This window comes from Ursus americanus, chromosome 22, assembly GCF_024610735.1.
Source record: "Ursus americanus isolate L20-20 chromosome 22, mUrsAme1.1.p, whole genome shotgun sequence".
In the NCBI taxonomy this organism is placed as follows: Eukaryota; Metazoa; Chordata; class Mammalia; order Carnivora; family Ursidae; genus Ursus; species Ursus americanus.
In genome coordinates, this window is record NC_142148.1 from 24,755,246 (window position 1) to 24,781,097 (window position 25,852).

The window sequence follows — 25,852 nt, forward strand, 5'->3', positions numbered from 1 at the left end:
CAAATTACAGGAAAACAGTGTTTTCTCTGGTGTTTCTGGGCTGGCGAGCAAACCCAGGCATATTTAGTCTTAGGATGGACCTTCATCAAGTCTGACTTCTGGAACCCTAACCTCGGGGCCCAGGAAGGGGGACCTCTGTACCCTTCAGAGTTAGAGTTTATTATAGGACAGGACAGGACTCCACAGGGCCTGTGGTAAAGGTTTTTGGGGGCAGTTGAAGCCCCACTCTGAGGAAGACCTAAGGTCCCAAGATGTGGACTCCCCTTCTGGATCAGTAGGTAGCGGAGGACACTCAAGTCGGCCCGCGGACGGTGGCTGGACTCACAGTTGGTTGAATTTATGGGCAGCAGCCTGTTCTGTAAGGAGAGAGGCAGGATCAGGCACCAGGGTGACGGCCGTCCAGCCCCTGCAGGGACTCTCACCCATCCACGCCCACCAGGGGCCAGGGCCTGCGACACTTGCATTAAAATTCTCCATAGTCCATGAGAGACTGTGGACTCTGGGAAGCAAACTGAGGGCCTCAGAGGGGAGGGGGGTGGGGGATTGGGATAGGCCGGTGATGGGTAGTAAGGAGGGCACGTATTGCATGGTGCCTGGGTGTTATACACAAGTAATGAACCATGGAACTTTACATCAAAAACTAGGGATGTACTGTATGGTGACTAACATAACATAATAAAAATTTATTATAAAAAAATTCTTTCCAAATGATAAGTCTTTATGTGCTTCTTCCATTCACTAGACTGTGAGCTCTGAGGGTGGGGACTGTATCTGTCTGCACATGGAGGGGTGGCCTCAGGTTTGGGGGGGCAGTGCTCCCTAAAGGACGGAGTGGAGATCTGGGGAGGACTTGCAGTTCCTGGTAATCTGGAGGTTTGGGTGACTTGGTGGGGCACAGCCTGCTTGGTAGGGGTGCCCTCTGCTGTCCTAGCTCTCCCAGGGGACAGTAATGGTCACTGTCACATGGTCCCGTCTGAGTGTCCTCAGAGCACATGCAGACACCCCTCAGCAGGCCTCACTGGGAGCTCCCCTGGGGCACCTCTTCCCTTTGCCAATCCTGAGTCCGCCTCCCCGGCTGGCTGCAGACACTCACCCATGAGGCTCTTCAACAGTTTCACGTCCAGCTGTCTGAGGATTTCACTGATCAGAGGACACACCTGAGCCACCAGAGAGAAGGGTCAGGCCGGGGGTTGGGAAAAGAGAGCTAGAGAGCCTGCGGTTGGAAGCTTCACGGGATTTCCACAGGGAATCATAGCAGCAAGGCTCCCTTGTATTGAATGCCAACGGGATGCCATGCGCAGCACTTTCATGTCTGCCCTAATCCTCATGCTGACTCTATGAGATAGGGATTGTGGTGATTCCCATGCTACAGATGGGGAAACTGAGGCACGGGGAGGCTGAGGCACTTGCCAAGGACACACAGCCAGTAGATGACAAAACGGAAATTTTTCATGGAAATTTTTCAGGTCCTGAAGTCCAAGATTGGAAACTTTTTCCTGAATTGCCAGTATATATGTCCTGACCCTCAGACTCAAAGATACCCCAGGGGACAATATTTCTCTCAAACTTACCTGACTTTCCACCAGGTGTGGGGTAACTTTAGCCAGGTTCCCCCTGAAGTTGCGGAGAAAATGTTTCATCTTTGGTGAGATATCTCTAGAAAGAGAGATAGATGTACAGAACAGAACAGATAAATCCATGCAATACCACTGCCAGATGCTGGGCATTGAGTACACCTTACACAGTCATTTAATCCTCAGTGAGTCCTATACAGTCGAAGGGGCACCTCAGAGAGCTGATGTTACTTGCCCAAGGTCACCCAGCTAGTAAGTGCTGATTAGATTAGAACCAGGTCAGTAGAGCTCCAGAGTTCAGTCCTTCCCTGGCACTGTCCTAGCCATGAATGCCTGGCATGACTTAGGCAGTCAGCGAACGTCGGATGAATAAATGAATGGACATCCACTGAAGACCTAGTTGCTTTCAGCATTCTGGAATTACAGGGAGAAATCACACCCAGATCTTGCCCTTAAGGGACTCACAGTCTGCTGAGGTTAATAGACTTGGTCAGCCAGTATATAGATTTATTATACTGCATACACCCCATAAATAGTTCTATTTTGTTTTTTTCTGTCTCATTCACGATTGTATCTCTGGCATCAAGCATGCCATGTCTGGCTCATAATAGGTTCTCAGTCAATATTTGTTGGATGAATGAGTGATGAGGAGGAGTTCTAGAGAAGAAGGGAAGGGCATTCCAGGCAAAAGGATCAACATGTGCAAAGGCACGGCGGTATGAAAGTACATGGTGTGTCGATGGAGGGGTAAGTCCTTCAGTGACACAAGAGGGCAAAGGGCTGCAGAGCAGGGCAGGTGAGAGGACAAACGGGGTCCTGATGACATCCAGGAGTTTGCTTTTCATTCAAAGCGCTTTGGAGAACCAGTGGAGGGTTTGGAGCAGGGGCTAGGGGACATGGCCACATTTCTGTGCTAGGAAGTTACTTCTGCTGCAGGGGGAGAATGGAGTGGAGGAGGTGAGGTCTGAGTCCAGGAAAGCCGGCTTGGCTCCTGCAGTGATCCAGGAAGTGGTCTAGGAACCAGGGTAGTGGCTGTGGGGATGGAGAGAGAGGAGGCAAGCAGGGGCTGCCAGTAGGTCATCGATGGGAGCCGGGGAAGGTGACTGCAGGGTGTGAGGAGGAGGAAGAGTCTGGCTGCTAGGGGAGTGGCTGGGCCCGCACTGGGATGCTGACTCAGGAAGAGAGGTAGATCCTGGGGGGAAGGGTGAGATCTGTGTTGGGCCCATCCAGGAGGTGGTGGAGGCGTGCGCCCTCAGCTAGGGCTAGCCAGGAAGGGGCCCAGCCCTGGAGAGGCCCCTGGGACCTTACTCGGTTAGGACCGTCGTGTAGATGCTGTTCGGCTCCACAGAACAATTGCCTATCACCAGATGCCTCCGGCCAAACTCGTCTTTCTCCAGCCAGAACTCCACGACGAGGTTCATGCATGCATGTGTTTTTATAACTTTGTTATTGAAGGGCCTGGGGACGAGAGAGAGGAGGAGGAGGGAGAGGGCAGGAGACGGAGAGGAGGAGGTGGAAACAGCCAACACAAAGGGAAGAGTGACTTTTTCAACAAACCAGCCCTGCCTGTTGACTCCTGCAGCCAGGGACCAAGGAGCAAATGCTGTTAGGCAGAGTGACTTCTGAAAATCCTTTAGATAGACCAGCTTGGGGCCTTTGGATATTCAGAAGTGGAGGGTTCATCTGTTTTTAAAAATCTGTGCTATTGAGCTGTGCTCTCCCTTTTCTTGGGGGCAGCTGATGGTAAAGGATGGTCTCAACAGATGGAGGAAAGGTGATGGTATAATTAGTGTTTCTCTCTCTCCCTCTCATCAATGTAATGAACTCACATAGGTTTAAATGAGCAAATCACCAGGGCTTGCCATCCACATTTCAGCTGAAGAAACCGGGGTTTGGAGACGTGAAGTGACCCGCCCTGTGTGACCTGAAGTCACACAGCAAGTGAGTTCAGAAGCCAGGATTTGAACTAGGTCGGAGTCAGAAAGATCTGCGTTCCCCAGGTTGCCAAATTCCACCCTCCCCCCAACTCGTGGATTCCCACTGGAGAGGAACAGTGCCCCACCAACCCTGCTGATGTATGACTCACAGTCTCAAGTCAATGTCAAATTCGAGTAAGATGTTTGCTGAGAACCACTCCTTATGGAAAGACATCCGGATCCCACCATAGTCTAGCTGAATGTTGGTGATGTTGGCGCTACACAGGGAAGAGCAGAGGTGGGAGGGAGCTCAGACATCAAGGCCTCAGGCTGACAAAAAAGGCTGGCATGCTGTTTATGAAAAGGGCCTGGCGGTAAGCTTTGGAGTCAGATCCTTTTAAAGATGCTCAGAGGGCAAGAGCCACCTGCAGGAGCCTGGGGCTGCAGGTTGTCCCAGAGGGCCCTTTGCAGCTCCACACAACAAACATGTGCAGCCACAGCCAGCTGCAGACCAGACTGGGGCTGTTCTGAGACCCGGCCACAGCCTCCCAGCACAGGGCCCCACCACCTGCCCAGATACCCAGGCCCGAGCCCCAGGAGCCTTCTTGGCCTTCTCTGTATTCTTCACCTTCACATTCACCCCACCGGTGAATCATGCTGGCTCTGCTTACAAAATATACCCGGAATTTGGCAACTTCCCACTCCTTCTGTCCCTTTCACCTGGACCAGGTCACCATCACTTCTCACCTGGAGATGCTCTAGTTTCTCTCTGGGCTCCTTGCCATGAACTTGGCCTCTCTACAAACTATTCTCCACGTGGCAGCCAATAGGCAGCCCTATTACTTAACATTCTTTCTGGGTTTCTCACTGCTCTTGGAATAAAATCCGAGCTCCACACCATGGCTCCTAAGACCTGCAGGGTCTGGTCCCCCCCGGCCTCCATAGCCACACCTTCTACCACCCTCCTCCTTGCTCACCCAGCCACACAGGACTTTTTCTCTTTCTCACACACACCAGTCTCTTTCCTACCTCAGGGCCTTTGCACTCACTGCCCTCCTATGTCCTTCATGTGGTTTGCTTCCTTCTCTTCATTCTTCCTAGGGATTATCTCTTTAGAAAGGTCTTCCTGATCAGCCCCTCACTCTTACCCCTTACCTTGCTAAAGTTGTCTTCATAATGTATCTCTCTATCTGAAATTAGTTTTTTACTTTTGTGACTTAACTCACTAACTGAGATGTAAGATCCAAAAAGGCAGTGACCATATGTCTCGTTCATAGCTGTATTCCAAGTACCCATCCCAGGTCCTGGTACACAGCAGGTGCACAATGAATACTTGTAACAGCTGTTAAGGGACTGGAAGGAGAGAGGTGATTGTGGCAGCACACGTCCTGGGAAACCCTGCTGGCGAGTACCAGTGCTCATTAGAATAGCGAGAATGAGGGGCAGAATGAGAGAGAAGGTGTCTCAAGAGCACAGCAGGCTGGAGCTGGGGTGCTGCACCGGAGCGGCTGGGAGCCTGGGAGGCTGAGGTCTGGCCCTCCAGAGGATGGAGTAGAACTGTAGGCGGGCAGCCCGGGTCCAGCTCTGCTGGGTTAATCGGAGCGCCCAATGCCTACGCATTCACTAGGAGCAGAGAAAGCTCCCAAGTCCCCGAGGCAGGGACAATTATTCCGCCCATTTCGCTGATAAGGCTGAAGCTCAGAGACCTCAAACACCTATCAAGCAGAGTCACACAGCAGAGTCACACAGCTATCAAGCAATAGAGTGGGGTTCAAATGTCTGAGTCTAGTCCTGGGTTCCTTTGGCACCCCACATGTTTATCCAGTCTGTGCTCTGGGTACCCATGCTCTAAGTAAGGTTGGAGTGCTCTAGCGATTTCCCCACGGTTGGTGGCAGACCCAGGATTTAAATGCAGAAGCTTTTATTCCTGGCTTTGCTTTAATTACCGTTATGCTGCCTCCCCAAATGACCCCTCATATCAGGCCCCCACTCTCTCTTGTATTGGGCCTTTTATCCCCTCCTTCCAATCTTCCTGCTTTCCCTCTTCATAGCCATGTCCCTCCATGCCCTCAGCTCTGCCCTCTGACCCAGAGCTTTATAGAGCGTCCCAGGGCCCCGGATGGGGTTCAGGGGCTCACCTGCTTTCTTGCTGATGCTGGAGGCTCATGCCGCTTATTAGCCAGCCCACCATCCCTGGGGCCATCTGCCCCGAGGCATTCAGACTGTCCATGAGTCGGAGGTTCTGGATTCGGCCCTCTGCATTGTGCTTCATGAGGCCCTGGGCGATAACTGGAAATGGACAAGGGACCAGTGACCTTGCACAATGTCGTGGACAAGATAGGGGGTTTGGAGTCAAGAGGCCTAGGTCGTGTGTGGGCTGGTGCTTCCGCTTCCTTTTTTTTATAATGATTTTTTATTATATTATGTTAGTCACCATACAGTACATCCCCGGTTTCCGATGTAAGGCTCGATGATTCATTAGTTGTGTATAACACCCAGTGCACCATGCAGTACGTGCCCTCCTTACTACCCATCACCGGTCTATCCCATTCCCCCATCCCCCTCCCCTCTGAAGTCCTCAGTTTGTTTCTCATAGTCCATAGTCTCTCATGTTTCATTCCCCCTTCTGATTACCCCCCCTTTCTTTATCCCTCTCTTCCCCTACCGATCATCCTAGTTCTTATGTTCCATAGATGAGAGAAATCATATGATAGTTGTCTTTCTCTGCTTGACTTATTTCACTTAGCATTATCTCCTCCAGTGCTGTCCATGTTGTAGCAAATGTTGAGAACTCGTTCTTTCCGATAGCTGAGTAATATTCCATTGTATATATGGACCACAACTTCTTAATCTAGTCATCTGTTGAAGGGCATCTCGGCTCCTTCCACGATTTAGCTATTGTGGACAATGCTGCTATGAACATTGGGGTGCATATGGCCCTTCTCATTACTATGTCTGTATCTTTGGGGTAAACACCCAGTAGTGCAATGGCTGGATCATAGGGTAGCTCAATTTTTAACTTTTTAAGGGACCTCCACACTGTTTTCCAGAGTGGCTGTACCAACTTGCATTCCCACCAACAATGTAGGAGGGATCCCCTTTCTCCACATCCTCTCCAACAATTGTTGTTTCTTGCCTTGTCTATTTTTGCCATTCTAACTGGCGTAAGGTGGTATCTCAATGTGGTTTTGATTTGAATTTCCTTGATGGCTAATGATTTTGAACATTTTTTCATGTGTCTGTTAGCCATTTGTATATCTTCATTGGCAAAGTGTCTGTTCATATCTTCTGCCCATTTTTTGATTTGTTTATTTGTTTCTCATGTATTGAGTTTGAGAAATTCTTTGTAGATCTTGGATACCAGTCCTTTATCTGTAGTGTCATTTGCAAATATATTCTCCCATTCCCTGGGCTGCCTCTTAGTTTTTCTGACTGTTTCCTTGGATGTGCAGAAACTTTTAATCTTGATGAAGTCCCATAGATTCATTTTATCTTTTGTTTCTCTTGCCTTTGGGGATGTGTCATGAAAAAGGTTGCTTTGGCTGATGTCGTAGAGGTTGCTGCCTATGTTCTCCTCTAGAATTTTGATGGATTCCTGTCTCACATCGAGGTCTTTCATCCATTTGGAGTTTATTTTTGTGTATGGTGTGAGATAGTGGTCAAGTTTCATTCTTTTGCATGTAGCTGTCCAATTTTCCCAGCACCATTTATTGAAGAGACCGTCTTTTCCCCACCGGATGTTTTTTCCTGCTTTATCAAATATTAGTTGCCCAAAGAGCCGAGGGTCCATTTCTGGGCTCTCTATTCTGTTCCATTGGTCTATGTGTCTGTTTTTGTGCCAGTACCATGCTGTCTTTGTGATCACAGCTTTGTAGTACAGCTCGAAATCCGGGATTGTGATGCCCTCAGCTTTGTTTTTCCTTTTCAACAGTTCCTTGGAGATTCGGGGCTTTTTCTGTTTCCATACAAATTTAAGGACTATTTGTTCCAGTTCTTTGAAAAATGTCCTCGGTATTTTGATCAGGATAGCATTGAAAGTGTAGATTGCTCTGGGTAGCATGGACATTTTAACTATGTTAATTCTTCCGATTCATGAGTATGGAATATCTTTCCATCTTTTTATGTCTTCCTCAATGTCTTTCAAGAGTGATTTATAGTTTCTGGAATATAGGTCCTTTACGTCTCTGGTTAAGTTAATTCCAAGGTAACGTATGGTTTTGGTGATATTGTAAATGGGTTGGATTCCCTAATTTCTCTTTCTTCGGTCTCGTTATTCATGTACAGAAATGCAACTGATTTCTGAGCATTGATTTTGTATCCTGCCACGTTACTGAATTGCTCTATAACTTCTAATAGTTTGGGAGTGGCTTCTTTTGGGTTTTCCATATAGAGTATCATGTCATCTGCGAAGAGAGACATTTTGACTTCTTCTTTGCCGATTTGAATACCTTTGATCCCTTTTTGTCGTCTGATTGCTGTTGCAAGGACTTCTAGTACTATGCTGAATAATAGTGGCGAGAGTGGGCATCCTTGTCGAGTTCCTGATCTTAAGGGAAAGGCTTCCAGCTTTTTCCCATTGAGAATAATATTTGCAGTAGGCTTTTCATAGATGGCTTTTATGAGATTGAGAAATGTACCTTCTATTCCTACACTCTGAAGGGTTTTAATCAGGAAAGGATGCTGTATTTTGTCAAATGCTTTTTCGGCATCGATTGAGAGGATCATATGGTTCCTGAGTCTTTTCTTGTTGATATGATGTATCACGCTGATTGATTTGCGAATATTGAACCACGCTTGCATCCCAGGTATGAATCCCACTTGATTGTGTTGGATAATCCTTTTAGTGAACTGTTGGATTCTATTAGCAAGTATCTTGTTGAGGATTTTGGCGTCCATATTCATCAGGGAAATCGGTCTGTAATTCTCCTTTTTGAGGGGGTCTTTGCCTGGTTTGGGGATCAAGGTAATATTGGCCTCATAGAGTGAGTTTGGTAGCTTTCCTTCTGTTTCTATTTTTTGAAATAGCTTTAGGAGAATAGGTATTATTTCTTCTTTGAATGTTTGGTAGAATTCCCCAGGAAAACCATCCGGGCCTGGAGTTTTGTTATTTGGAAGGTTGTTTATCACTGACTCAATTTCTTCTTAATTAATTGGCCTGTTTAAGAAATCAATTTCTTCCTGTTTCAATCTTGGTAGTTTATAGGTTTCCAGGAAGGATTCCATCTCTTCCAGATTGCTTAGTTTATTGGCATATAGCTGTTGATAAAAATTTCTAATAATCCTTCCAATTTCAATGATGTTTGTCCTGACCTCTCCTTTTTCATTCATAATTTTTAATCTGGGTCCTTTCTCTTTTCTTTTGGATAAGTGTTGCCAGTGGTCTGTCAATTTTATTGATTCTCTCAAAGAACCAGCTTCTAGTCCTGTTGATCTGCTCTACTGTCCTTCTGGTTTCTGCTTGATTGATTTCACCTCTAATTTTGGTCAACTGCTTCCTCGTGCGTGGATTAGGCCTGTCCCTCTGTTGCTGTTCCAGCTTCTTGAGGTGAGAATATAAAAACTGCATTTTAGATTTTTCTATTCTTTTGAGTGAGGCTTGGGTGGCTATGTATTTCCCCCTTAGGACTGCCTTTGCAGTATCCCATAGGTTTTGGACTGTTGTATTTTCATTCTCATTGGTCTCCATAAATTGTTTAATTTGATTTTTGATTTCCTGGTTTATCGAGTCATTCCTGAGCAGGATGGTTCTTAGTCTCCAAGTGTTTGAGTTTCTTCCAAATTTTTCCTTGTGGTTGAGTTCCAGTTTCAGAGCGTTGTGGTCTGAGAATATGCAGGGAATAATTTCAATCTTTTGATATCAGTTGAGACCTGTTTTGTGTCCCAGAACATGGTCTATTCTTGAGAATGTTCCATGGGCATTAGAATAGAATGAGTATTCTTTGGTTCTGGGGTGTAGTGTTCTATATATATCTATGAGGTCCAACTCGTCGAGTATGGCATTCAAAGCCTTTGATTCTTTGCTTAGTTTTTGCCAGGGTGTTCTGTCTATTTCTGATAGTGGAGTGTTGAGGTCCCCTACTATTAATGTATTTTTATTTATACGTTTCTTTATTCTGGTTAAGAGTTGGCTTGTGTATCTTGCTGCTCCCCTGTTGGGGGCATATATATTTATAATTGTCATATCCACTTGTCGAATACTTCCTTTAAGAATAATATAGTGCCCTTCTGCGTCTCTAACTATAGTCTCTAGTTTAAAATCCAATTTATCTGATATGAGAATTGCTACCCCAGCTTTCTTTTGAGGTCCATTTGCGTGAAAGATGGTACTCCATCCCCTTACTCTCAGTCTGAATGCATCTTTGGGTTCTAAATGAGTCTCTTGTAGACAGCAAATGGATGGGTCATTTCTTTTTATCCAATCTGCAACCCTGTGGCGTTTTATGGGAGAATTTAAGCCATTAACATTAAGACTGAGTACTGAGAGATATGATTTTAATGATGCCATGTTGCCAGTAAAGTCTTTGTTTGTATTGGCTGTGACTTTCTGTTCTGTATCACTCTTGGGGCCTTTTTACTTTTATAGAACCCCCCGTAATATCTCCTGTAGGGCTGGTTTCATGGTTACGAAATTGGTTAGTGACTGGCGATTCTGAAATGTCTTTATTTTCCCATCAATTCTGAATGACAGCCTTGCTGAATAAAGGATCCTTGGCTGCATGTTTTTCTCTGAAAGAGCTTTAAATATGCTCCCCCAACCCTTTCTCTCATTCCAGGTCTATGTAGACAGGTCTGACGTAATTCTGATGCCTTTGCCTTGGTACGTGAGAAATTTCTTTGCCCTGGCCGCTTTCAATACTGTATCCTTGGATCTAATATTTGCGAATTGCACTATGACGTGACGTGACGTGGCGTAGGTTTGTCGTGGTTGAGCTTGGGAGGGGTCCTCTCTGCCTCTTGGACACGAATGTTTGTTTCCCTCGCTACATTAGGGAAGTTTTCAGCTACAATTTGTTCAAATATCTCTTCTAGACCTCTGTTTTTCTCCACCCCCTCGGGGATGCCGATGATTCTAACATTGGATCGTTTCATTGAGTCAGTAATCTCCCGTAACCTACATTCATGGGCGTGGATTTTTTTAAGACCATCTTCTATTTTCATTTTTTCCTCTATTAACCCATCCTCCAATTCACTAAGTCGTTCCTCTGCTTCTGTGACCCTGGCCGTCAGAGCCTCTAGTTTTGCCTGCATTTGGCTCATAGAATTTTTAATTTCTGTCCGATTCGCTCTCATTTCTGTCCTTAGGGATTCTATATTCTCAGTAACCTTTTCGTTAATACTTTTTTCAATTCTACTCATCATTTTGACCATCGTTACTCTGAATTCCATTTCTGATACTTTGGTTACATCCATATCCATTATTTCTGTGGCAGAGGCCACGGACTCACTGTCTTTTCTTTGCTGGGGGGGGGCTTCTCCTTCTTGTCATTCTGAGAGGTTGCGGGGTTGTCCAGAACCCAAATTATTGACTGGGTCCCAGGCAGTGCGCACTTGTTTTATAAGGATCTTAGGGATGTGGGCTTCTTCTTTAAAGATTTTATTTATTTACTTATCTGAGAGAGAGAGACAGACAGTCAGCAAGAACGGGAACAGAAGCAGGGGAGTGGGAGAGGAAGAAGCAGGCTCCCAGCAGAGGAGCCTGATGAGGGACTCCTTTCCGGAACGCCGGGATCACGCCCTAAGCCAGAGACAGGCGCTCAATGACTGCGCCACCCAGGCGCCTGGGTTGTGGGCTTCTTGATTTTTCAGACTGCCTTCTGTGTTCTGGGGGAGGGGCCTGCCGCACCGATACTCAGGCAACCCTGTTTGGGTAGAGTCTCCGTGTCCCCTGCGAAGGGGGATGGGGATGGGCTCTCTCTGAGCCAGTATTTCCAGGCTTTTGTTCTCTGGCGGCTTTCCCTGGCGGTTTGCTGTGCCTCTTCTGGGAGTCAGAGCAGCAGTGGCCAAATTTCAGCCTCTGTCACAGAACAGAGGGATTGCGGCCCGTTCTCCACTGATGTTCTGGCCACTTTAACTCCGTTACTGTTGGTGCTGCTCAACCCTGCAGCGTCCTGGGATGTGCGCCCCACACCCGGCGTCCCAGCCCTCACTTCCAGGGCCGGCGCGTCTCTGTCCTTTGTGTTTCTAACGCCGCCAGCAGCCGCGCGCTCCCGGATCTCCCGGTCTCAGTCTATGCCCGGTGAGCACACCAGGATTCCGGAGTTCCGTGAGAAGCCTGGTGGCGCGCACCCGGTTCAGGGTCTCAGTCTGCTGTTTCGCGGGTGCCGACCGCGAGTCCGCCCGCTCCCCCGTGCAGGTGGCCCGCCAGCCGCCAGCCGCCCCGCGCGCGCTCCGGGAGCTCCCGGTCTCAGTCTGGATCCCGTGAGCACACCGGGATTCCGGTGTTCCGCGAGATGCCTGGTGGCGCGCGCTCCCGGCTCACCGGTCTCAGTCTGTTTTCTCGCAGGTGCCGGTCTGCGAGTCCGCCCGCTCCCCTGTGCAGGTGGCTGCCGCTTCCCGGCGCCCGACCGCAGCGGCTCCCTCCCCCTTCCGTTTATCTTCCGACATCTGTGCACGTTTTACAGCTCCCCTCTTCGTACCTCAATACTCAGCGCTGGAGATGTTCATTTGTAGAGATCCAGATGTATCTTCCTGCGTCTCAGGCTGATTCCGTGGTTGTTTAGGCTGGTCTGGTACCTATCCAGCTTGACTCGGGGGACCGGCTGAAAAAGGGGTCCCCTACTTCTCCGCCATCTTAACTCTCAACCCCTCCTCCATCTTAACTCTCAACCTGGTGCTTCGGCTTCTTGCTGAGTGATAGGTGCTTGTCACCCCCCAGCTCCCCTCTCTACATGGAAATCCATGTGCCTTATCTGGGAAATGGTGCTTTGCAGGGCTGAGGCAACACCCTGGCAGAGGGTCTGGCAGGCAAGAGCTGCTCGAAGAGATACAACGGTGGAAAGCCAACCTGGTGCGGTCTCTGAATCTGTACCACAGAACCTCACGTACAGCATGTCCATCACAATAGACGTTGGCTGAGGAGAACAACTAAGAAGAGAATGAATGTAATCTCTCCCGCACTATGCCTGGAATCAGATGTAGGACTAAGCGGAGCTACCAGCAGAAAAGAGTAAATTCCAGAAAGGAAGGGGATTTCAAGTGCCGGGCATGCTGAAATCCTGCTCTCTTGGTGCTAGGATTGGGCCTAGCTCTGATGAATCTCCGAGCACACCACAGGACACATTGATCTCAGTGCCTTGACCCTCCTTGTGATCAGAACCCACACTGCAGAGCAGCAGAAACCATGGTTCTCCCTCACTCCCCTCCCTCCAGCTCCCAGACCCCCTTTCAGTATCCCATGATTCTGTTGCCTACAAATAAGAAAGTGTGTCTGGAGTCCTAGATCTGGGTTGAAATGCTATCACCTTCCTGGGTCTTGATTTCCTCATCAGTATAATGGGGGCAGTAATATGCCCATCTCACAGGATTCTTGTGAAGAATATTGAGATAAGTTATCCAAAGATATTTGAATAAATATCATTTATCCAAAAAAGAATATTACCGAGCATCTATTGGGTATCAGGCCTTGTGATGCATACCAAAGACACAAACCAGTTTTCTATCTAGTAAGAAAGATATACATTGACCAAATAGTTTCAGAGGTAGAGTGATACTATAGGTATGCCTAGAACTCTTAGTAGTTTTTGGTTAATGATAATAACAACACTTGGAAAATTGTGAGCAGTAGACATTAGTAGTTGCCAGCCCAATATCCATTTATCCATAGATCCATCCATCCATCCATCCATCCATCATCCATCCATCCATCCATCCATCCATCTTCCATCCATCCTCCATCCATCCATCCATCCATCCATCTTCCATCCATCCTCCATCCATCCATCCACTTACCCATCCATCCAACCATCCGTCCTCCATCTATCTGCCCAATAGCCACTCATCTGTCCATCCATCCACCCTCCCAGTCATTTTCCATCTGTCCAAATATCCACCCATCTATTCATCTATCTATCCATCCTCCCATTCATCTGTTCTGTCATTCCCATCTGACACCTGTTTTGATTCAGGCACTCTCTCCAATTCCTGATCCAGATGAGGCCTTTGATTATCTGAACCATCATTGTCCAGTGATTGTTTCAGATGTAAAGTGGGCATGTGACCCAAGTTAGCCTTATCAGACTAAACAGAAGATTGTATGTTTCACGTTTGAGGGAAAGTTTCTTTCTCTGTCTCCTACTGGAAGGGAGCAAGGCAGTCTGTTGCTTTGATGGCCACTGGCCACCATTTTCCTATCACACTGGGAACGAGCGGCCTGAGGATGAAACTATGATGATAGCAGAGCTGAAAAAAAAAAAAAGGACAAAATCCAGCTCTGGATGGCACCTTTGAGTTGCTGATTGGATCAGACCTGGAGCTTGTCCCACCTATGAGTTTGGTTATGTGAAATAACATTTTTTTCATTGTTTAGGCCATATTGAGTTGTTTTCTGTTCTGTGTAGCTAAGTATACTAACTGATATGAGAGGTGGTTATAGTGATAAATATATTCACAGTTGAAAAAGTACTTGGCACATGCTTTTCCTCATTTAAATCTCCAGCGTAACCCTATGAAATAGCATTCTAACTGCACCAGTTGTAACCGTGAGAATGCCTGGGCCCCCAAACACACACGAATGTATCTCATAACCTATATGGAATGGATACCTTTGTGGCAAACCATAAAATGCCAAGTTGTGATGAGGGAAATGGGAAACATTGATAATCTAAGAGATTTAAGAAATAGAAATAGTAATTGAAGATTTCATTCCCCAAAAGTTTTTGATCTGGATGGTTTTGGGGAAGAGTTTTACCAAACTTTATACAAAAAGAGATGATTGTGAAAGAAAATAAAAGAAGATGATGCCAAATTCATTTTATGAGGCTAGTGTAACTTGCCCAGCTTCCAGAACAGTACAAGAGAAGAAAGGTCCATATCAATTTCATGTATGAAAAATCTGCTAAAGTCCTATAAAATTACCAGCTAGCAAATTGAATAGCCAACAGTACATTATAAAATGTATTTTAGTATGATACATTGTAAGTACATTCTAGTATGTTATAAAAATAGTACATTATAAATATATCATTCTAGTAAATTACAAAAATATCCTATTTATTCCAGAAATGCTGGGATGGGTTCAACAGAAGAAAATCTATTAATACAATTTATCACGTTAATGGTTTAGAGGAAAAAATGGAGTAATTTTTAGATGCAAAAAAAAAATTCGTTAAAAGCCAATACTGATTTATGATTAAGAAAAATTCAGAAAAAAAAAAGAAAAATTCAGAAAACCAGGACTATGGGGATTTCTTTAACATGATAAGATTTCAAAAACCTCTGGAAGATGTCATACTTAGCAGAGAGAATCCTAGATACATTCCCGTTCCTATAGGAGGCCTAATATATACTACAAACAAGAAAAAGGCACAAGAAGTGTAAGGTTAGAAGAGGACAGGAGATGAACCTGTCATTATTTGCAGATGCTACAATCCTCTAGATAGAAAATCCAACAAAATAAGTAGAACAAACTATTAGAACTAAGAAGAGGTCAGTGAGATTTTTGGATAGCAGATTCATTTCCAAAAACCAACAATTTTCTTCTCGTTGGAACCAGCAATACCAACTAGCAAATATAAAAGAAAATTAGGCAATATTTACCATAGCAACAACTATACATTTCTCTAGGAATCAATTTAATAAAGCTCAGGACTTTAACAAAGTTCATAGGACTTTAAAATTCTACTAAGGGACGTAAAATAAAATCTAAAAAACTGAAAAATATGCTAAGTTTGTAATGGGTGACCTCTCATTGCAAAAATGTCAGTTCTCTCTAAATTAACAAATTCAGTGAAACCCAAATCCAATTTCCAGGTGATTTTTTTTTTTTAAGAACTCAGCACACTCTAAAATTCAAGAAGAAAGGTCTATTGGATAAAACAGCATTTTACAAAGATGTAGTATTTAAAATATTCTGCTGTTGGTGTAGAAATAGTTACACAGACACAGAATACAGAGCCCCAAAGGGAGTCCACGTGCTTGGGAACTTGATCTTTCATAGCTGGGTTGAGAAAGCAGACTCCTTACGCAGACGGAAGTGAAGCTGGGGCCGTAACTTACATGCATAAGCAACATAAAAGTGGCCTTCAGGTGGGTTAAGATCCTGAACGTGAAGGGTGAAACGATAAAGCTATTAGGAATAATAAAGTAGAAGATGTCTGGGGTAGAGACAAGGGTTTACGACTAATCAAACATAAACCATAGGATCAAATTTTGATGAGTTTGAAAATCTTCCTGTTCGGTGAAGGATCTACAAACAAAGTTGTGACAGTTCGAGAGAATGTTAGCACTGGTTAGACCTGACGAAGGACCAGTGTCAAGTATAAATTAACACTCAAATGAGAGAGTCTAAAAAAAAACAACAAAACAAGCCCTGGGGGAAGCAAAAGGAAACAAGAGATAAGAACAGGGAATTCGAAGAAGTCAAATGGCTAACTAAACTAGGATGAGATGCCCAAACTTCCCACTGATCAGATGAAGTCAAGCTGGGACAATTCGATAGCACTCAAGTGCACTTCAGGCTGGCACAAAGGAGAAAGATAGTGTTACGTACTGAATTGTGTAGCTCCTCCTGCCCCCAAATTAATATATTGAGGTTTTAGTCTCCAGTGGGACTGTGTTTGGAGACAGGACCTTGAAGGAGGTAAAGAAGGTTAGATGTGGTCCTGCGGATGGGGCCCCAATCCAGCAACACTGGTGACTGGCGTCCTTCTAAGAAAAGAGACAGACAGCAGAGTGCACTCTCTGTGCACACACAGATGGAAGGACATGTGAGGACACGGAGAGGGCAGACACCCACAAGCCAGAAGGAAGAGAGAAGAGGGGTTTCCACAGAGACCAACCCTGTGGGCGTCTTGATTTTGAACTTCCAGCCTCTAGAACTGTGAGAAGAGAAATGTCTGTTGTTTGAGCCTCCAGCCTGTGGTATCTGGCTGTGGCAGCTGCAGTAGACTGAGGCAGATGGATCCTCCCCAGTGTTGGGAAACAGGTGTGGGGAGACAGGTAGGCTCTTTTGTCACTGGAGTGGGTGTAGACCAGCACAACCCTTCTAGAGAGCAATCTGGCAGTCCTTAGTTAATTGCGTTTGTACCCCTAGGGCCCAGCCATCCATTCCACTTCTGGTTCTATCCCAGGGACATTCTTCCATGGCTCCTAACAGGGACACATGCAAGGATGTTCATCTCAGTGTAGCCTTTAATAGTGGGGAGTTAGAGACAACTCAGGTGTCCATCTCTAGGGACATGGCCAAGCAATGGTGAGGTGGAGGAATCTCATGGACTTCTCAGCACCAGCCTGAAGCAACAGATGTCAACAGCGCAGTGTCCAATGAAAACAGTAAAAACCAACAAGATCTATATGACAGTACCATCTATGCAAATCGAAACACTGCATGTTGTATCAGGACATGAGCGTATAGAAACACATGTGTCAAACACACCACAGGGCCTGAGGAAGAGGGGGTGGGCGTGAGAATAAGAGGTATAGGGAAAACGACAAACACAAGAGGGCCTTGCCACGATTCACGGTAATGATGATGTGCTATGAACTGGCGTGTGATCAACTCAACCTCAGTTTTCTGTACTTGAGGTCTGAGAGAAAAAGGAAGAGAGGCAGTGACTGACCCGAGTTCACCCAGCAGGATGATGCCTTCCCACCCACCCTGTGACAGTGGGCAGAGTATGGGCTGAGCTTACTTCTCGCCAGAGCTGGTTTGCTGTCCATGTGGGCCTTGGCCAAGCCACGCCAGGGCTGCTTGTGCAGTGCTGAGGGCACGGACAGCAAGCTGAGGAGGACCAGGAGCCTCCGGATTGGGCACATCCTGGGTTCTGGGACCTGCGGGTGTCAAGAAGGGTCAGATGGTACCCAGGTGTGTGGTTGCGGAGGTGGCTGCCTGAATGAGTGGACTCATGGCTTTCTGTGGGAGGACGACACCAGAGTTAGCCCTGAGCATGCTGTGGGCAGGTGTCATGATGGGCTGTGGCAGCTGCCACTGGGCTTTGCTCACATGGTGAGGGCAGCAGGTGGAACCCTGTGGGGAGGGCCAGGGATTCAGAGGGAGGCTGTGTTGCTTGGATACGCCCAGTAGAGCCCACTGTTGGGTCATCCAGCGGGAGTCCTCTCCCAGACCCTGCACAGGCTGGGTGTTGGGGATCCCACAGTAAATGAATGAGGGTGGCTAATTTCAGGCTCTCCAATTGAACTAGGACTTTCTTAAGGGCAAGGTTATTTGCGATGCCTACCATGATGCTTGCTTGCCAGGAATCAGTGTTAATGAATGTTTGTTGAGTGCTAAATGACTGAATACATGAATGAGTGAGAATAGTTGATCTCTGAACCACCTACCGAATTATAAGTTTCTGGAGGACAGGGTGTGAGTCGATTTAATTCTCATGTGTCCAGTGCCTCCCATGTTTACTGCATGGTAGTTAGCAATAAATGGTTGTTAAGTGATATGAATGAATGAATGAATGAACGAACAGTTGGGTGGATGGTTTATGGGTGAGATTTACAGGAGGCAGACAGAGAGTCTTGAAGCCAAAGCATTAGGTTTTACTTCATTGCTCTGGATTTGGGGGTCAGAGAAACTTCAGTTCGAATCCCCCTGTCCTCGCCATCTCAAGAAATGGTGCCACAATCCATCTAGTTGCTTTGGCCCCAGCCCTTGGAGTCCCTCTTGACCGTTCTTTCCTCATTGCCCACAGCCCATCTGTCAGGAAATCCTGTCAGCACTTCCAGAATCTGACCACGTCCAGCAGCTCCTTCTCAGCCACCCTCACACTGGCTTGGATTACTCAGGGGTGTTCCTACTTGATTTCGTGGCTTTCTCCCTTGCCCGCCTACAATCTCTTTTGCACACAACAGCCTGTACAATCATTTTTTTAAAAAAATTTGTTTATTTTTATTTGGGATGGGTGGAGGGGCAGAGGGAGAGGGAAGGAAGAGAATCCCAAGCAGACTCCCTGCTGAGTGCAGAGCCCAAAGCAGGGCTCGATCTCACCACCCTGAGATCATGACCTGAGCCAAAACTGAGAGTCAGACACTTAACTGACTGAGCCACCCAGGTGCCCCCTGCATGGTCATTTTAAGATGTTAATCAAAATTCTTTAAAGTTTCCCACTGCAGACACACAGGCCTCCGGGGTCTGGGCCCCACAGTTCAGCTCTGAGACAAAGGCACTCTTCACTCTGTGCTCTCCTCCCGGGCTGTAGGGAATGTGCAGGGTCCTTTGCAGAGCTCATGAAGCCCTGGGGCCATCCTTGGGCACTTCACATCCAGTTTTGTAAGCGATCATAACGAAAGCATTAGTTCAGGGTGATGGCTTTCCGGAATTGACGTCCTCGCAGGGTTCACACTCCCCTTGGGGATGTTTGCAGAATATCAATTACCTCGAAATGTACTTTTCCAGTCTTCCTGGTCTTGTGTAACCAGTTGGGATTTTGTTATTTTTTGTTGAGAAAATTGGAGAAGAGTGGGCACTGTTGGGAGGAGCAAACCTGTTGTCATTGGCTCTTTGGAGGTCTGAACTTGGCAGTCCTGCCCCATCATAGGCTGTGGGTCTCAGGGCCACCGAGTCTATGGAGATGACGAGGTAGAGGGTGTAGACTTCCAGCCTGGTGCAGGACAGGGGAGCAGGGAGACACTGCTCAGGGGTGAGCCCTGCAGTTCCTTGTCTTTGTGGTGCCCCCCATCCCTGTGGGGAGACTGACAGTCTTCAACCGTCCCTGCTGTGAGCACGTGATGGTGACATGTGGTTGTGAAGGGGAGGCGGGAGGTGCTCGGCGAGGGCCCAGTGAGGGAACACCTGAGCAGTGGGGAGAGGGTTATCAGAGAAACGACTTCCCTGAGGAGACAGGGTTTGAGTGGACATTGAAGGGAAGGGTTAGCTGGTGGTCTGAGGATGGAGGTGCTGACATTTATTTGGTCGGCCTCGTTCACTGAGCTAAGCCTGCTCCACGGGTGATCTCATCCCACCCTTATAACATATGTGGGGGGACAGGGACCCAGAGGGACTCAGCGGCCTGTGGAGCTCCCACCTGGGACAAGGGCGAGCTGCTACCCCGATAGGCTCCCTGGCTCTTCCCAGGGTGGTGAGATGTTGTTTCCTGTGGAAGGTGGAGCTGCTGAATGCCCCAAACCTCATCTATTAGCCACCACCTTTCAAAGAACTTTCTTTAGAACAAACTTCTTTACCTTTTTGGGGGACATTTTGAAAATGTGATGAAAACTTTGGTTTGTCTGTTCAGAAAAACAAAATGTACCTAGTTAAAAAATGTTGCTCATAGTAGCAGGATTTCCATCCTCCTCCGAAGGTATGCCCATTGACACCAATTAGAACGCCCGCTTTGCGGGGTAACTGACTTTCAAGGAATTTGACTTGGGTAAAAATGTATTTATCCAGTCAACTATTACTTTCTGTGGGCCTACGATGTGCCAGGCATTGTGCTTGGCTCCAGGCAATAACAGACACCCTCCTTCTCCAGGAACTTCTAGTCTGGTGAGAGAATCAGAAGCAGACAAAATAAACAATGCATGGAATAATTACAAATCATAGCAAAGGGAAGAATATGGGTGAGATTGAGAATAGGAGAGAGGCCACTTTGGGTGACGAGTAGGGAAGGTCTCTCAAGAAGGTGACATTTGAGCTGAGTCCAGGAAGAGATGGAGTCTGCACTGAGTGTAGATGGGGGAGGGTGTGTCTGGCAGACAGAAGGGCAGGGGCAAAGTCCCTGAGGTGGGCAAGGTCTCAGTAGATTGGAGGAACAAAGGAAATGGGTGTGGCTGCATCTACTGGGTCAGAAGTTGGTGCCCAGGCTCCTGTTCATGGCTCCAGGGAGGGGGTGTCCAGCGTGACAAGGAGGCAGGAGTTTCCCCTGGCTGAACCAAGGGCCAAGCAGGCTTTTGTTCATGAGCACCCTCCTATAGTCGGGCAGAGGTGCCCCCCTCCGCCAACCCTGCAAACTCCCCCACACCCACCCCCCTGCAGGTCCTTGGGCTCTCAGGCAGCTCCAGGTCCCCAGCCAAAGGCAGAGGTCCTAAAACTCCAGGGGGCAGCAGAATGGGTAGAAGCAGAGTGGTGGAAGATTCCTGCACCTGATTCAGTGGGGTGGGCTGCTTTAGTTCATCGAGAATCATTCTTATATGGAATGGGACTCATTATTCACACAGGCATTCATTTATTCCATTTTTTCATAGAAATATATGTTTTTAGGGGTGCCTGGGTGGCTCGGTCGTTAAGCATCTGCCTTCGGCTCAGGTCATGATCCCAGTGTTCTGGGATCGAGTCCCGCATCGGGCTCCCTGCTCAGCGGGAAGCCTGCTTCTCCCTCTCCCTCTCCCACTCCCCGTGCTTGTGTTCCCTCTCTCGCTGCCTGTCAAATAAATAAATAAAATCTTAAAAAAAAAGAAATATATGTTTTTTTTAAAAGATTTTATTTATTTATTTGACAGAGACAGCCTGCGAGAGAGGGAACACAAACAGGGGGAGTAGGAGAGGAAGAAGCAGACTCCTAGCGGAGTAGCCCGATGTGGGACTCGATCCCAGAATGCTGTGATCACGCCCTGAGCCGAAGGCAGACGCTTAACGACTGAGCCACCCAGGCGCCCCAGAAATATATGTTTTTAACAATCATAGAAGTCTAAAGACTGGAACTTTAACCCAAAGACAAACTTCTTGAAAAGGGGGTGAGGGGTAGGAGGGGAGGGGGTGCCCTCTGAATGGAATATCGGGTTTGACAAAGGATGATGAGGTTCTGGGTTCTGGTGTGGCCTGAAGCAGGGAAGGGAAAGTGGAAAGCTGGAGTTTCTGGGTACCTTGCAGTGCTTTCGGGAGGACAAGTGGGGCTTCTAGAAATGCAGATTCCTGGGCCACCCCTGAGCAATTTAGTCTATCTCTGGAGGTGGGAACTGGGACTAAGCTTCTGGGGGAGTCTGCTGCACGTGGTGCATGAGAACCATGTAACTGAAGTAGGAAGATGGTGCTAGACAACATTCGTTGAGAACTGTGCTCAGAGGGCAGTCTAAACGCTTTCCTTGTGGTCATTTTTTAACCCTGCACGCAGCCCTTTGAGGGAGGTGCTGTTTTGACTGGCCTCCCTTTGCAGAAGCACAGAGAAGTTGAATAAAATCCCTGAAGTCATCAGCTGGGGCAGGTGGGGCTGGGGCAGGAGCAAGGCAGCCACACCCACAGAAGGGAGATCAGAGGAGCGGTCACTCATTCCCCATCTACTCCCTCCTCCCACACTCCATCTGCTCCCCAACACCATCCCACAGCCGCCACAGGCATTGCAAGGAGAGCCAGGAAGAGCAACAGCGGACTTGTATTGAGCCCCAACTCTGTGCCAGGCTCTGCTCTAAGCTTTTGTTGTAGATTAATTTCATTAATGCAATAGCGCTGAAGGGTTGTGCTGTTTCTGCCGAACTTCTCAGATGCAAAGCCTGAGACACAGAGAGATGGAGTCACTTGCCCAAGGACACGCAGCTGGTAAGCCTGGAGCCAGGAGTCAAACCCAGGCTGTGTGGCTCTGTAGACTCTGTCTCGTCTCTAGATAAACTTGCCCACAACCCTTGCCCTTCATCCTGGGCTCTGTGAGCCTGTCTTATCCAGTGGCATTTCCTCTCATAATCCAGAGAGGCCACTAAAGACTCCAGGGGACTTGCATGGCAACTGTCAAAGATTTTCAACGAGCTGGAGTAGATCCACCAGGGGCAGTGAAGACTGCAGGTCTCACCATAACCATGAACTCTCTGAACCACTAGGGGGCGGGAATGGGCCCCATCAAGCCCAGGGTCCTACCAAGCAGAGATGTCCTCAGGAGCAAATGACGGGGGCAGGCCATTCACAATGACTAGCTATTCAGAGCCACGCCTGCCTTAAATGTCAGCCAGCGGGGAGGAGGAAATGTGCTCGAGTCCTTCTCCTTAAAGTGCACATCAGACCTCAGCATTCCTTGTAAGAAGCTTGAACAGGAGAAGTCAACTAAAAACAAAGCAGGCAGGGGTGGCTGGGTGGCTCAGTTGGTTGAGCATCAGACTCTGGGTTTCAGGTCATGATCTCAGGGTCCTGGGATCAAGTCCCTTGTTGGGTTCTGTGCTCAGCACTGAGTCTGCTTGAGATTATCTCTCCCTCTGCCCCTTGCCCTGCTCCTGCATGCAGTCTCTCTCTCTCTCTCCAATAAATATAAATCTTTTAAAAAAATAAAAACAAAGCAAGGAAGTAATAAAGATTAGAATAAAAATTAATGAAATAAAAACGGAAAAACATTAAAGAAAATCCATGAAGTCAGAAGCCAGTTGTTTTAGAAGATTAATACTATTGATAAAACTCTAGTCAGGTAGAGTCAGAAAGAGAGAGAGAAGACACAAATGACCAGTATCAGGAATGAGAGGGGTGACAGCATTACAGACTTTATAGGTATTATAAGGATAATGAGGAAATATTATGAATGACTTTATGCCAATTAAATCTACAACTTAGATAAAAGGAACAAATTCCTTGAAAGACACAAACTACCAAAGCTTCTCAAGAGGAAAAGGATAACCTGAAAAACCCTGTATCTATTAAAGATATTGAATTTGTAGATAAAAACCTTAGCGCACAGAAAACTTCTAGGCCTAGATTGCTTCATCGCCAAACACCACATTATACCCAAGCAATTCCAGAAAATCGAGGAGGAGAGAATACTTCTCAAGTCCTTCTATGGAGTCAGCCTTACCCTAATACCAAATCCAGACTAGGATCAATACTACAGACCAATATTTATCATGAACATAGAGACAAAAATCCTCAACAACATATTAGTGATTTCAATATAGATTTAAGTGTATAAAAAGAATAACACATCATGACTAAGCGGGGGTTTATCTCAAGAAATCAAGTTTAGTTTGGCATTTGAAAATCAGTGTAATGCATCATATTGAGAAACACGGTATGTAGTCCATGAAGGACATCTCAGATTGCATGGTTATTTGATGTCCATGCTTAGATATTCATCTCTAAGAGGACTCAGTAGCAAGACAGGAGCTAGTTTTAAAAATTAAAAGTTATCTGCAGGCCAGCATAGGGCTTTTCTCCAAAGCCCTAGAGATCCGTGCTGTGTTTCTCTTATTAGAGCTTGCCAGAGCATCTATAAACATCCTCATTTGCCATAGATGCTCTGAAAGTGCAATTGGTTCTGCCTCTAGGTCGTAAGGACAAAATGGTAGAGAAAATGGCACTGCTTGCTGGAGAGCCTATTCTTGCTCTGATTCCTACTCGAACTGGTACCTTAAAGTTACTCCGTAGATGCATCAAAATAACACTTTTAATCGTGGTGTGCATTACTTTAAAAATTAAAACAGCCCATGAAGCTTTGTGCCTTTTTGTACTTGCAGAAACTTTGTCAAAGTGCTGGGGACCTGGGCTTTGATGAGATTTTATCTCACCTTCGTCCTCATGTGTATTTTCCTAATGTCTTTAAATGCTTGTTAATTCCTGCTCATCGAGTTTAATCAGCCTAATGTTAACAATGTATTGGACATATGTGATGTTCTGTGATGTCAGCATGATCAAGATTTTTATGGATTATGCTGTGGTAGAGAGTCATGCCGGGGAAAACTGTGAAGGTGTGCTGATAGCACTGCCAAGTAAAAGCAAGCTGATTCTGACGGTCCCTACATCTTGAAATAGGGGGAAAAACATTTTCAAGGGCAGTAATGAATCCCAGGTGTCAGGGGCTGGGCTGACTTTAAGGACAGTGAACAGTCTTGTTAAATGGGGATGGGATAAGTATTGTGAGGTTTTTTGTTTTTGTTTTTTTCTAATGTGTCAACTTGGCTACAATCCCATTATTTAATCAGATGCTAACCTAGGTGTTGATCTGAAGGGAGTTTTCAGATGTAATTAAAGTCCATAATGAGATGACTTAATGTAAGGGAGATTATCCCAGATAATCCAGGTAGGACTAATTCAATTAGTTGGGAGGACTTACAAGCAAGGCTGAGGGGAGAGAGGGAGAGAGGGGAAGAGAGAGAGACAGGGAGAGAAGAGGAAGGAGGAGGAGAGAAGGAAGAAATATTCCCTGTGGACAGCTTCAGTGCTTGATTCTCCCTTCCTCACGACTTGACCAATGGGTTTTGATTTTGCTTAACCAAACCCCATAATCATGTAAATCAATTCCTTATAGTCCCTCTCTTTCTCTCCTCTGCATTAATCCTGACTGATACAAGTATCAGCATCCTTTTGTCCCTCAAATTAAAATGATGGCCTTTGTCTCTCCAATTTCCCCCCATAGTATTGCTTTGGCTTATTATCCTGTTACGAGAGAAAGCTCTGGTAGTTTCCACTTGGCCTTTCTTCTCCCAAAAGCTCTCCCTCCATGGATCAGAGAGCCAAATGGGGATTCTGCCAGTTGCTAATTATGGCTCTTCCAATTACACATTAAAGAATTGGAGAAATAATCACAGAACGGGCCTATGTAATTATCAGACCCATTCTGAATCAAACGCATGCCAGAACTCCCATTTATCATTTGACAACCATAAGCCCACTTTGGTGGACCATAAAACTATTTTGGGTTACTGGAAAATAGCATAAATTCAGAGGCAGTATCTCATATCCCCAAAAGTTCTGGGTATTTTTCCACAGTGCACCATGATTCTAATAAATGTCAAAAGGTCAATTTGGGAAAGAATTGAAGGAAGACTTGGAGTGTATGTTATGGCAATATTGCAGGGTCCCTTGCCTCTCCTTCAATCAAGGATTCCTGATCCTGAACTGGCTTTTAACTGGAAATTGGATGAAAAGCTCTGACTTTCCATTTTGGCCACCCAAGTCAAGTTTCTGGATTCCAAACCTGGAGATCCTCCTGATCAATTAACATTTAGTAGGTGGACCATCTCTTTCCTTTCTAGGGAAACTGTGATCAATTAATAATTGCCGAATATTCTGATTACCCATTCATCGTTGTTATCCATTACAATAAACATGCCCTCTTGTTTCTACCAGTTTAGCTCCACCACTTGCTGTGTTCCTGGAATATCGCATCATCCCCCATTAAGATCAGGGAGTCCCTTTCAATGGCAGCATTTCCTAGGTAATAGAAAACAACTTTTCAAAAAAAAAAAAAAAAAGAACTTTTCAAGGATGTGGATGCTCTCCTAAGTAATGTATTTTTCAATTTTTTAGTGAAGAGATTGTTGTTTGGGCCCTCTCAGGAGATGTAATGGTGGGGG

At 46.4% G+C, this 25,852-nt stretch overlaps 1 protein-coding gene across 2 annotated transcripts; it reads right to left on the bottom strand.

The window, feature by feature from the left end:
- Positions 1–321: 321 nt before the first annotated feature.
- BPIFA3 (BPI fold containing family A member 3) lies at positions 322–17,594 on the bottom strand. 2 transcript variants are annotated; one of them, XM_087853910.1, is made up of 8 exons: positions 17,576–17,594; positions 17,338–17,476; positions 5,629–5,805; positions 3,661–3,768; positions 2,883–3,032; positions 1,572–1,656; positions 1,094–1,157; positions 322–356 (listed from the first exon to the last, which is right to left on the bottom strand). In XM_087853910.1, exons 1-8 carry the CDS (start codon positions 17,592–17,594, stop codon positions 322–324), a joined length of 777 nt encoding a protein of 258 aa, XP_087710036.1. The 2 variants fall into 2 exon arrangements, with proteins under 2 accessions (XP_087710036.1, XP_045666524.1); XM_045810568.2 differs by lacking the exon at positions 17,576–17,594 and having other exon boundaries at positions 5,629–5,779; positions 17,338–17,461.
- Between the last annotated feature and the right edge of the window lie 8,258 nt (positions 17,595–25,852).

Coding starts and splice junctions, on each gene's coding strand:
- BPIFA3 (XM_087853910.1), bottom strand. Junction 3,769..5,628: donor CAGCATCAGCAAGAAAGCAG/GTGAGCCCCTGA, acceptor TTCCCTGTGTAG/CGCCAACATCACCAACATTC. Junction 3,033..3,660: donor TTTGACATTGACTTGAGACT/GTGAGTCATACA, acceptor TCTCGTCCCCAG/GCCCTTCAATAACAAAGTTA.